We start from the raw sequence: 12,143 nt of genomic DNA, 5'->3' as shown, positions 1-12,143 counted from the left end.
ACCCTTCCTGCACCTTTGCCCCACCTATCTGGATTACGGACCCCTGCCTGCCCTTGACCTGTCATTTGCCTGCTCCAGTTGGATTAATAAACTGTTGTCAATTCGATGTTGTCTGCATCTGGGTCTTACCTCAAATGTGATAATTATAGTTTTACCACGTTATCTAACTCCGACCTTTCTATGGTGGCTTGCACAGCAACAGGAAGCCAGGAATCATGCAATTAACCAAATCCTCTACTTTAAGCTTGAAATATAACTGCCACATTCTGAAAATAATGGTACTTTGTCTTCACTTTTTTTTTCTCAAAATTATTCTTGAAATATTGCCACTATATTCACAAAACATTACCACTTTATTCTCGTAATATTGCTACTTTATTCACAAAATGTAATTTTACATTTATTCTTGAAATATTGCCACTTTATTCACAAAATATTGCTACTTTATCCTCGTAATATTGTCACTTTATTCTCGAAATATTGCCACAACATTTTATTTTCAATTTATTGTTGAAATATTGCCACTTTATTATCGAAATATTGGCACTTAGAAAAAATATTCTCAGTACAAAAATAAATAAAAATAACTCTGAGTTTTTGTTTTCTCTCTTGAATTGGCCCTAATACTCTTCCGTACCTATCTGAAAGGTCAGAATACTTAATCCAATTTCTCAAAGTGTGAAGTTTAGATAAAATATAAACACATCTTCGACAACATGATTCTTGGAAAGACCAGATACAATGTACACATACAGTACACAGGGCCCAGAATTTTTCCTGGCCCATGAGTAATGAAATGTGACGTTGTTGCACTGTTGAAGCCCTCACAGACTCACCACAGATAAATCCCTCATCCTCCCCTAGGGGGCAGTCACCGTGGAAGTCACACACACTAGTCTTGTCAATGCAGCCGCCCAAGTCACAGTGGAAAGACTTGCTCTCGTCACAGTCTGTGCCTAGCTCTAAGTCAGGGTGACCTGGAACAAGAAAGAGCTCACATTTAACTTCTAGTTTAGTCCACCATAATACACTTAAGTAAAAATAGTATTGCATTTTGATGTTTCTATTGATGTGTGGATATGTAGTTCAGAACATACCCATGTCACAGTCTCTGAGGTCCAGGGAGTCGAGGGCCAGAGCACCCCTATCCTTTCCCAGGCAGGTGGAGTAGAGTAGGGTCACCTGGAAGGGCTCATCCACCTCTCCAATCACCACCTCCAGCACCTCCCACTGGGCCCTATTCCTAGCAAACAGAGGGTTAAGTGTGTGTGTGTGTGTAGTATGTGTGTGTGTTTCTGCGTGTTTGTTTGTTTCTGGGCGGCAAAATGTTGAAAGGACTTACTGTTCAAATAAGTATCTAAACAGCCTTGTCTACTGTCCCAAACAGTCGTTAGCCATCTGTGCAGTAAGTGGATAAACAACTTTACTTTAATGAGAGAAGTGTGTTGTATCTACACTACCGTTCAAAAGTTTGGGGTCATTTAGAAATGTCCTTGTTTTTTAAAGAAAATCACATTTTTGCCCATTAAAATAACATCAAATTGATCAGAAATACTGTGTAGTCATTGGTAATGTTGTAAATGACTATTGTAGCTGGAAACGGCAGATTCTTTATGGAATATCTACATAGGCGTACAGAGGCCCATTATCAGCAACCATCACTCCTGTGTTCCAATGGCAGGTTGGCAATGGCCTTCTTTAGACTAGTTGAGTATCTGGAGCATCAGCATTTGTGGGGTCGATTATAGGCTCAAAATGGCCAGAAACAAAGTCCTTTCTTCTGAAACTCGTCAGTCTATTCTTGTTCTGAGAAATGAAGGCTATTGCATGCAAGAAATTGGCAAGAAACTGAAGATATCGTACCACGCTGTGTACTTTCACTTCACAGAACAGCGCAAACTGGCTCTAACCAGAATAGAAAGAGGAGTGGGAGGCTCCGGTGCACAACTGAGCAAGTGGACAAGTACATTAGTGTCTAGTATGAGAAACAGACGCCTCACAAGTCCTCAACTGGCAGCTTCATTAAATAGTACCTGCAAAACACCAGTCTCAACATCAACAGTGAAGAGGTGACTCCGGGAGGCTGGCCTTCTAGGCAGAGTTCCTCTGTCCAGTGTCTGTGTTCTATTGCCCATCTTAATCTTTTCTTTTTATTGGCCAGTCTAAGATATGGCTTTTTCTTTGCAACTCTTCCTAGAAGGCCAGCATCCCAGAGTTGCCTCTTCACTGCTAACGTTGAGACTGGTGTTTTTCGCGTACAATTTAATGAAGCTGCCAGTTGAGGACTTGCGAGTTATTTGTTTCTCAAACTAGACACTCTAAGTCCCTATGAGCTTTGCACACCTGGATAGTACAATATTTGCACATTATTCTTTAAAAAAACTCTTCAAGCTCTGTCAAGATGGTTGTTGATCATTGCTAGACAAGTCTTTCAAGTCTTGCCATTGATTTTCAAGCCGATTTATGTCAAAACTGTAACTAGGCCACTCAGGAACATTCAATGACGTCGTGGTAAGCAACTCCAGTGAATATTTGGCCTTATGTTTTACGTAATTATCCTGGTGAAAGGTGAATTTGTTATACAGTGTCTGAACCAAGTTTTCCTCTATGATTTTGCCTGTGTTTAGCTCTATTCCATTTCTTTTTATTCTAAAAAACTCCCTAGTCCTTGCCGATATCAAGCATACCCATAACATGATGCAGCCACCACCATACTTGAAAATATGATGAGTGGTACTCAGTGATGTGTTGGACTTGCCCAAAACATAATGCTTTGTAATCAGGACAAAAGTAAATTTCTTTGCCACATTTTTTACAGTTTTACTTCTGTGCCTTATTGCAAACAGGATGCATGTTTTAAAATATTTGTGTCCTCCCGATTGGCTCAGTGGTCTAAGGCTGTGCCACAAGAGAATCTGGATTCGAGTCCAGGCTCTGTCGCAGCCAACAGTGACCGGGAGACCCATGGTGCAGGGTACAATAGACCCAGTGTCATCTTGGTTAGGGGAGGGTTTGGCCGGCAGGGATGTTCTTGTCCCATCACGTACTAGTGACTCCTGTGGTGGGCTGTGCACAGGGCATGCTGACATGGTCACCAGGTGTACAGTGTTTCCTCTGACACATTGGTGCGGCTGGCTTCTGGGTTTAGTGGGCATTGTGTCAAAGAAGCAGTGTGGCTTGGTTGGGTTGTGTTTCGGAGGATGCACAGCTCTCGACCTTCACCTCTCCCGAGTCCATATGGGAGTTGCAGTGATGAGACAAGACTAACTACCAATTGGATACCACAAAAATGGGGAAAAAAGGGCAGAAAAATGTCATAAATACATTTGTTTTTAAAATTGCAATTTATTTTCATTCTGTCAGTATTATGACGTAACTACAATGTTGTTGATCCATCCTCAGTTCTCTTATCACAGCCATTAAACCCTGAAACTTTTTCCTTCCTCTCCGGCAACTTAGTTAGGAAGGGCGCCTGTACCTTTGTAGTGACTGTGTGCAGTGATATGCCATCCAAAGTGTAAATAATAACTGCACCATGCTCAAAAGGGATATTCAATTTCAGCTTTTTTTACCCATCTACCAATAGTTGCCTTTCTTTGCAAACCATTGGAAAAAAAAACCTGGTCTTTGCGGTTGAATATGTGCTTGAAGCACACTGGGCACACACTAGTTGAATTAATGTTGCATCCACGTCATTTCAATTAAATTATGTTGAAGCAACGTGGAAAAGACATTGAATTGACATCTTTGCCCAGTGGGAATACTGTTTTCACATTGGCTCTAATGCGGTTTCTGCTCCTGCAGTACCATACAATAACCATCTAACTGAGATTCCCTGAGCTCAACAACAGCACAGGAGCTATGAGACCCCACTGCATGGCATCTTAAACCACTTTCATTTGGAACCGAGAAATCCAGTAATTCTCTAATCCTTTAATCTGAGACCTGTCAAAGAACCTAGCAGCATATGGCCCACCAATGGATATTTATAGATTAGGTAGCTCACGTTGGAAGAGGACTCCCAAACTAATTTAGGTAGTGTGGATTGACTAAGATATGAGAAGAGAGATGTGCCAAAGTTGTTTTCTTCAGAGCTAAATGAAATACGTGTACATCACCTTTCAAATCCAAGATTAAACCCTGATTAGTTTATTTTTTTTCATGACGTGTATGCCTTTATTCAAGAGATGCTCTTAACTGCCCACTTCTATTAATACCTCAGCTCTCTTCATCTCTACTTTCTACAAATGTACCTGTATATAGTCAAGGTTTCATACCAAACCATTGAAAACAAATTACAACCAACACTACTGTACATTCTTTGTTGACTTCCAACTGTTTTCTTCTCTATTTCCAGTCCTATTTATACAGGATGTCTTGCTTCCAGTGGTGACTGAGGTGTCAGCTTGTCTGTCGACACGTTTGTTATTAGGTTATTCAATTATTGCATCTGAGCTCCTAGAGTGTGCGACTCTCCTTTACTTTTTCAAGTGTTCTACTCTGCTAGACAGCAGCTCGCCTAAACAGGTGTGCTTTTCTTTTGCCTCCATATTGAGGTGTCCTGTCATCCCTAGTACTCACCATCTTACTGTCTATGAGTTAAACCCTCTTTCATAATGGACAAGCACTCCATTACTCTACAAATAAAGAGGCCAGAGTATAATGTTGTTTCCTTTGCCACAGCCCACCCCTCCCCGCTACTGTCCAGACCATTTATGTCCAAATTCATTTTCAGGGTCTGCATTTGGAACCAAAATGCTTTTATCTGGTCCCAGAATGGCTGTGTCTAACATTGGCCCAAGAATAGGTAGACAAATTTGTAGTGGTATTTCCACGCCATATGTACAACTTACTGTATGTCAAGACTGTGTGAACACGCTCTTGGTAGCTGATGTGAGCAAGACCTTTAAACAGGTCAACATTCACAAAGCCACGGGGTCAGACGGATTACCAGGACGTGTACTGCTTCCTTGGGCACAGGGACTATGGTTGTCTGCTTGAAACATGTAGGTATTACAGACTCAGACAGGGAGAGGTTGAAAATGTCAGTGAAGACACTTGCGGACCAACTGGCAAGTGTCTTCACTGACATTTTCAACCTCTCTCTGACCGAGTCTGTAATACCTACATGTTTCAAGCAGACAACCATAGTCCCTGTGCCCAAGAACACAAAGGTAACCTGGCTAAATGATTACCGCCCCGTAGCACTCACGTCGGTAGCCATGAAGTGCTTTGAAAGGCTGGTCATCACTCACATCAGCAGTATCCTCCGGGATACCCTTGACCCACTCCAATTTGCATACCGCCCCAAGAGATCCACAGATGACACAATCTCACTCCACACTACCCTTTCCCACCTGGACAAAAGGAACACCTATGTGAGAATGCTGTTCATTGACTACAGCTCAGCGTTCAACACTGTAGTGCCCACGAAGCTCATCATTAAGCTAAGGATCCTGGGACTAAACACCTCCCTTTGCAACTGGATCCTGGACTTCCTGACAGGCTGCCCCCAGGTGGTAAGGGTAGGCAACAACACGTCTGCCACGCTGATCCTCAACGCTAGGGCCCCGCAGGGGTGTGTACCTAGTCCCCTCCTGTACTCCCTGGTCACCCACGACTGCATGGCCAAACAACTCCAACACCATCAATAAGTTTGCTGACAACACAACAGTGGTAGGCCTGATCACCGACAATGGTGAGACAGCCTATAGAGAGGTCAGAGAACTGGCAGTGTGGTCCCAGGACAACAACCTCTCCCTCAATGTGAGCAAGACAAAGGAGATGATCGTGGACTACAGGTTATGGCGGGCCGAACAGGCATTATTGGGCACAGACAACAGCACAAAGGGCAAGAAGGTAGAGACAACAATACATCACGCAAAAGCAGCCACAACTGTCAGTAAGAGTGTCCATGTTTGAGTCTTTGAATGAAGAGATTGAGATAAAACTGTCCAGTTTGTGTGTTTGTTGCAGCTCGTTCCAGTTGCTATCATGGTCTAAACACACCAAGACAATCGTGAAGAGGGCACGACAAAACCTTTTCCCCCTCAGGAGACGGAAAAGATTTGGCATGGGTCATCAGATCCTCAAAAGGTTCTACAGCTGCACCATCGAGAGCATCCTGACCGGTTGCATCACAGCCTGGTATGGCAAGTGCTCGGCATCTGACCATAAGGCGCTACAGAGGGTAGTGCGTACGGACCAGTACATCACTGGGGCCAAGCTTCCTGCCATCCAGGACCTACAATATTAGGCGGTGTCAGAGGAAAGCCGAAAACCCCCCCCATTTGTTTTGTACACTGCTGCTACTCGCTGTTTAATATTTACCCCCGCACACTGACTCGGTACCGGTACCCCTTGTATATAGCCTCGTTATTGTTATTTTATTGTGTTACTTTTTACTTTAATTTATTTGGTAAATATATTCTTAACTGTTTTTGAACTGCACTGTTGGTTAAGGGCTTGTAAGTAAGCATTTCACAGTAAGGTTTACACTTGTTCTATTCAGTGCATGTGAAAAATAAGGTTTGATTTGATATATACCTACTACGAACTTACTCAAGATGCAAGGTAGAGTACTGCAAGTGAGATACACATGGTCGCACTAAAAAGCTAGTTGAGCAAATGCTACTACTGTAAGCATACAAAAGAGAGATTGTTGAAATGTTAAAGTGAACAAGCATAAAATCAAAACATAAGAGGCTAAACATGAGCATAAAATGAAAACATGCTAACCTGGTGCCATCTTGGTCTCTGCTACTGAGAGTTGTTGTGCTGATGACAGACGCTGATTCGACTGGTTTCACTAAGACTGAGAGGTTTCCAGCGGTGGGCCCCAGCTCAAAGCGGGCCAGCTGCAGATGGCACAGTGGGCCACTACTGTAGACCACTGGACTAGTGATGTAGTATTCACACTTCCTAGACGCCCTGGAGGAAGCGGAGGGACTCAAAAGCAGGAAGTGACCTAGAATGGGGGAAGGGGGGGGGGCAGACAATCAAGTCATCTGAAGTGTTTGAACAAAAAAACAACCCATAGCGAAATATTTGTATTGTTCTGACTGAAAGCAGTATTTTCAGTTAATTATAAAGCAAAACAACACATCAAAATGATTAGGGGAAAAATGCTGCATTATCCTACTGAACATAGACCTCCTTACAGTGTTACACACCGTAGCTCTGTTTCTCTTGGCTGGGTCCCCCCAGCACTCAACACATTTCACAATCTCTCAAACAATTCCATTACATCTCCCTGAATACAGTTGTCATGACATGGCCCTTTCTGGGTATAGATTGTGCCTTCCCCCTCTGTCTCACTCTCTCCTAAACCCAGGTTCTGTTATCTCAGGCCGTAAATTCCTGGCTGAGACTCTCTCCCCCGGCCATGCAGTATAGAGAGAGAGAGTTTCACAGTAGAACAAAGGAACTTCTACTACATCACAGAATTTGAGAACTGAACAATATCCATGTTTTGGAGAATGTGTAAACGGTCAGTGGAGAAGCCAGCTACGACCCGGTCAGTTTTTTTCTTCATGTTTGTGACCTCATGAAAGACAATACAGCTACATTACCTAACTCTGTTTATACAGGTGCCTCCGTTATGAGGTTTGCATCTAATTATTGTATGAAATGAATGAGTAAAGATTAAACTATTTGTGAAATGATGTAATGTGATGTTAAACCTTTAATGTGAGAGAATTGTATTCCCTTTAAAGTTTAACTAAGTCATTGGCCTGCCCCCGTGAGCACAGACATAATCCGTCGTCATGGAACAGCCCTTTCCTATTGTTACGAATAAAACCCCCTCCTGAGGAAATCCTCTTTAGACCATGCATACCTCAGTGTCAGCTGAGGTGGCACAGGTTAGAGTACCAAGACTGAGCAAACCCACAGCGTGAGCTGTGATTGCGAATAGTTATTGAATTCCTGACCATACCATGTGGAGCATTGGCTACACGGCTGGAAATTGTTAAACTCTGAGACTATCGAACCCTACCGAATAAGAGAAAAATCTTAAATACTAATTACTAGTCTGCAGCTAGAAATTATGTAAACCTGGGATGCGAATACCGACAACCGCCGAAACATCTATCTATGAGAATATTTCTGAATGGTACTCTGAAGTATCCATTCTAACCACAAAATAATTTGATCTTCAGGGAAACAGAAAGAGAGAGACTCGGAACTCTCCAGCAGACGGACCGGATTCCAACAGAGAAGATCACGACACATGGGTGTAAATATATATTGACTGCAATTACTCCTGAATGAGTGAGCATTCATGTGCAAAGGCTTAGCATTTCAATTAATATAATTATCAACTGTGTGTAGTGATGCCTTTTGTCTTTCCCGCTCTCTTTCAGTCCACACCCACTTCCCTTTGTCCACCAAGCTGTCATATCAGCTTAGCCCACTAGGGAATCTTCCCTATCATTTTTTAGTAACATATGTTTGTTTATGCATTTCTGTGATTATTTAGTTAGTTAGTAAATAAATGATTAAGCAAATTGGTGTATGGATGATTCACAGTAAAGGCTGGGTTTGTGCAGATAACCAACAATTTACGACGTTTGGAATGAGACTGATGAGAGGTAAAGAATAATTTATTAATAGAAGACTAATTGATCAGATATTAAAATATCTTTGTACAAAATGTAAAAAAAATCATAACTTTGTAATCTGAAGATTTTCCGTGGTGCCCCGACTTCCTAGTTAATTACATTTACATGATTCATTTAATCATGTAATAATAATTACAGAGAATTGATTTGATAAAATACCAGTCTTCACTTTTAATGATGCCAAAGACACGACACAGTATACTACACTATGCTCTCAGTGAGATGAAAGGAATAGCACATTAAAGGTGTGAGTGAAACACACATGGAGTATTCTCTTTGTGACTGTGCTTCCTCCCTTACCGTCAGAGCTCCCCTCCGAATGGTCGCTGACTGGCTTCATGGCCTGTGTGCTGGATCTTTGTTGCTGTGGTGACATGGCCCTCCAGTCATTTCTGACACTGTGATTGGAGAATGTCCAAGAGCAAGGCGATTCAAAATCACAAGAGGTAGCTGCAGGAGTGAGGAAAAAGAGATCCATTATGTCTGAGACTGACTCTATGTTCTGGCCACACATTCTTGTTAAACATTGGCCACTGCATGATGTCATTTCTATTGTACTGTGTTCAGTACTGTATTAATTCACGTCAACATGGAAATTAAGAGGGAAACTGCACCTGATTGTAATTAAATTCATTTAAATTAATTCTACAAATGAATGACAGAAACGCATGGAACTAATGATCCTCATCTGATGCCAAATTAGGCCAACATGGCAGCCTGCTTCAGAAATATGATGAAATGAGGACATCACAACGACTTAAGTATATACTCCACCAACAGCTCCTAACAGAAGTAAAAACTTCAAATGCTCAGGGCAATTATCATTTGAAACCATTATGGTTACAGTAAATTGGCTAGAGTAGAAACAGTGTCCTTGGTACTGTTACCACAGTTAGAAGGCTTTACTGTTTCTACTGTCAACATATTCAAACAAGTGATGCAGAGTGATCCACATAATTGCTAGCCTCACAGCAGTTACCAACACTTTCCACTTGCACCAAAGGAGCTTTCTGACATGCATTATTTTTTAAATTTAACTAGTCAAGTCAGTTAAGAACAAGTTCTTATTTACAATAACGGCCTAGGAACAGTGCGTTAACTGCCTTGTTCAGGGGCAGAACGACAGAATTTTACCTTGTCAGTTTAGGGATTCAATCTAGCAACCTTTCGGTTACTGGCCCAACACTCTAACCACTAGGCTACCTGCTGCCCCATTACCTGAGAGCATATTTACCAGACTCAGACCATGGCAATAAGTAGACCACTCTGACTATCTCCAAGAACAGCAGACGCCAAACCAGATACAGGCATACAGCATAATTAGTTGAAATTGTCTTTTTAGTTTAACATTGAAAACCCATTATAAAGCATATCTGAGCCTTAACAAAAAGCCATCATTTAACATAATGCTACTAATCAAATCAAATGTATTTATATAGCCCTTCTTACATCAGCTGATATCTTAAAGTGCTGTACAGAAACCCAGCCTAAAACCCCACACTCACAGTCAAGGGCGTCGTAAGGATTGGACCAAGGCACAGCGGGTCACGTGCTCATCTTCTTAATTTATTTAAAGAAAACACTTAAACAAATGACGAAAACAGTTCCATAAGGCTCCCAGGCTATACAGAAAATAACCACCCACAAAACACAAGTGAAACAACTAAATATGGCCTCCAATTAGAGACAACGACAACCAGCTGCCTCTAATTGGAGGTCATTGCCAAAAACCCAACATAGAAATAGAAAACTAGATATAAACATAGAAAACATAGAACCTAAACCAAAAACAATGAAACACACAAAACAAACACCCCCTGCCACGCCCTGACAAAACTACAATGACAAATAACCCCTTTTACTGGTCAGGACGTGACAGTACCCCCCCCAAAGGTGCAGACCCCGAACGTACCTCAAACAAAAACCCCACAAAAACAAACCAAACTTAAAGGGAGGAAAAGGAGGGTGGCCACCGTCAACGACGGTCCCTGTGCTACACCCCCCCTTCCCAATCCTCCCACTACGGAGGTGGCTCTGGCTCTGGGCGTAGCTCCCGTTCAGAAGACTCTAGGCTGGGGAGTGTCGCTGGAGGGCTGAGGAGCGTCGCTCGAGACTACGGGCTGAGGAGCGTTGCTGGAGGCTCCGGGCTGAGGAGCGTCGCTGGAGGCCTGATGCGTGGGGCTGGCATAGGAGGTGCCAGACTAGTAACACGCACCTTCAGGCTAGTGCGGGGAGCAGGAACAGGACGTACTGGGCTATGGTGGCGCACTGGAGGAAGAGTACGCGGAGCAGGCACAAGGTACACTGGGTCTTGGAGACGCACTGGAGGTCTGGAGTGCACGGCCTGCACAACCCGTCCTGGCTGGATGGTCACTATAGCCCGGCACGGGCGGAGCACTGGCACAGGGCAAACTGGGATGTGCTGGGGAATGAGGGCTGCCGTGCGTAGAGCAGGCGCAAGGTAAACTGGGCCGAGGAGATGCACTGGAGACCAGATGCGTTGTGCCGGCACACTTCTTCCTGGCTGCCGGCCAACTCTCACCCAGCAACGCTGCAGAGCCCTTATTGGCCGCACCGGACTGTGCGTGCGTATGGGCGACACCGTGCGCATTTCTGCGTAGCTCGGTGCTCTCCTCGTCACCCGCTCCCCACAGTAAGCACGAGGAGTTGGCTCAGGACTCCACAGCAACTCTGCACAACTCCCCGTGTGCCCCCCCCAAAAAATGTTTTGGGGCTGCCTCTCGCACTTGCCTTTGGGCCTATACAGCGCCTCATAATAGCGCCGCTCTGCCTTTGCTGCCTCCAGTTCCTCCTTTGGTCGCCGGTACTCCCCAGCCTGCCTCCAGGGTCCCTTTCCGTCTAAAACCTTCTCCCATGTCCACAACTCCAAATATCTCTCCGGTTGCTCCTTCTTCCGCTGCTTGGTCCTTTTTTGGTGGGTGGTTCTGTCAAGGGCGTCGTAAGGATTGGACCAAGGCGCAGCGGGTAAAGTGCTCATCTTCTTAATTTATTTAAAGCAAACACTTAAACAAAATAAACAAACGACGAAAACAGTTCCATAAGGCTCCCAGGCTACACAGAAAATAACCACCCACAAAACACAGGTGAAACCAACACAACTAAATATGGCCTCCAATTAGAGACAACGACAACCAGCTTCCTCTAATTGGAGGTTATTGCCAAAAACCCAACATAGAAATAGAAAACTAGATATAAACATAGAAATAGAAAACATAGAACCTAAAACAAAAACACCGAAACACACAAAACAAACACTCCCTGCCACGCCCTGACCAAACTACAATGACAAATAATCCCTTTTACTGGTCAGGACGTGACACTCACGTACAAATGACTCATGTCAGTACATACAATACACTTTCTTCTCATCAACCAAGCTCGATTAAAATGACCTTAGAAACCCTGCTTAGTGTTCTGAGCTGTTTCAGACTGATTCCATTAGCGCTTTAACTTTCCCAAAGTACAGTGCAAGATATGAGGCATGTCTCCAACAAGACACCG

At 43.4% G+C, this 12,143-nt stretch overlaps 1 protein-coding gene across 2 annotated transcripts in view; it reads right to left on the bottom strand.

The window, feature by feature from the left end:
• The window catches only part of LOC106571863 (ALK tyrosine kinase receptor), a 105,714-nt gene that overhangs the window by 65,727 nt on the left and 27,844 nt on the right, over positions 1-12,143 (bottom strand). For both annotated transcript variants that reach the window (XM_014145404.2, XM_045714864.1), the window contains exons 3-6: positions 8,922-9,071; positions 6,739-6,967; positions 1,098-1,243; positions 837-977 (exon numbers count right to left, since the gene is read on the bottom strand). In XM_014145404.2, the coding sequence (XP_014000879.2) occupies positions 837-977; positions 1,098-1,243; positions 6,739-6,967; positions 8,922-9,071 (666 nt within the window). The remainder of the gene's footprint in view (positions 1-836; positions 978-1,097; positions 1,244-6,738; positions 6,968-8,921; positions 9,072-12,143) is intronic.

The sequence above is a fragment of the Salmo salar genome, chromosome ssa01, assembly GCF_905237065.1.
Source record: "Salmo salar chromosome ssa01, Ssal_v3.1, whole genome shotgun sequence".
Classification (NCBI taxonomy): Eukaryota; Metazoa; Chordata; class Actinopteri; order Salmoniformes; family Salmonidae; genus Salmo; species Salmo salar.
The sequence above is the reverse complement of the archived record's forward strand: the minus strand, read 5'-3'. Positions and strand labels throughout refer to the sequence as shown.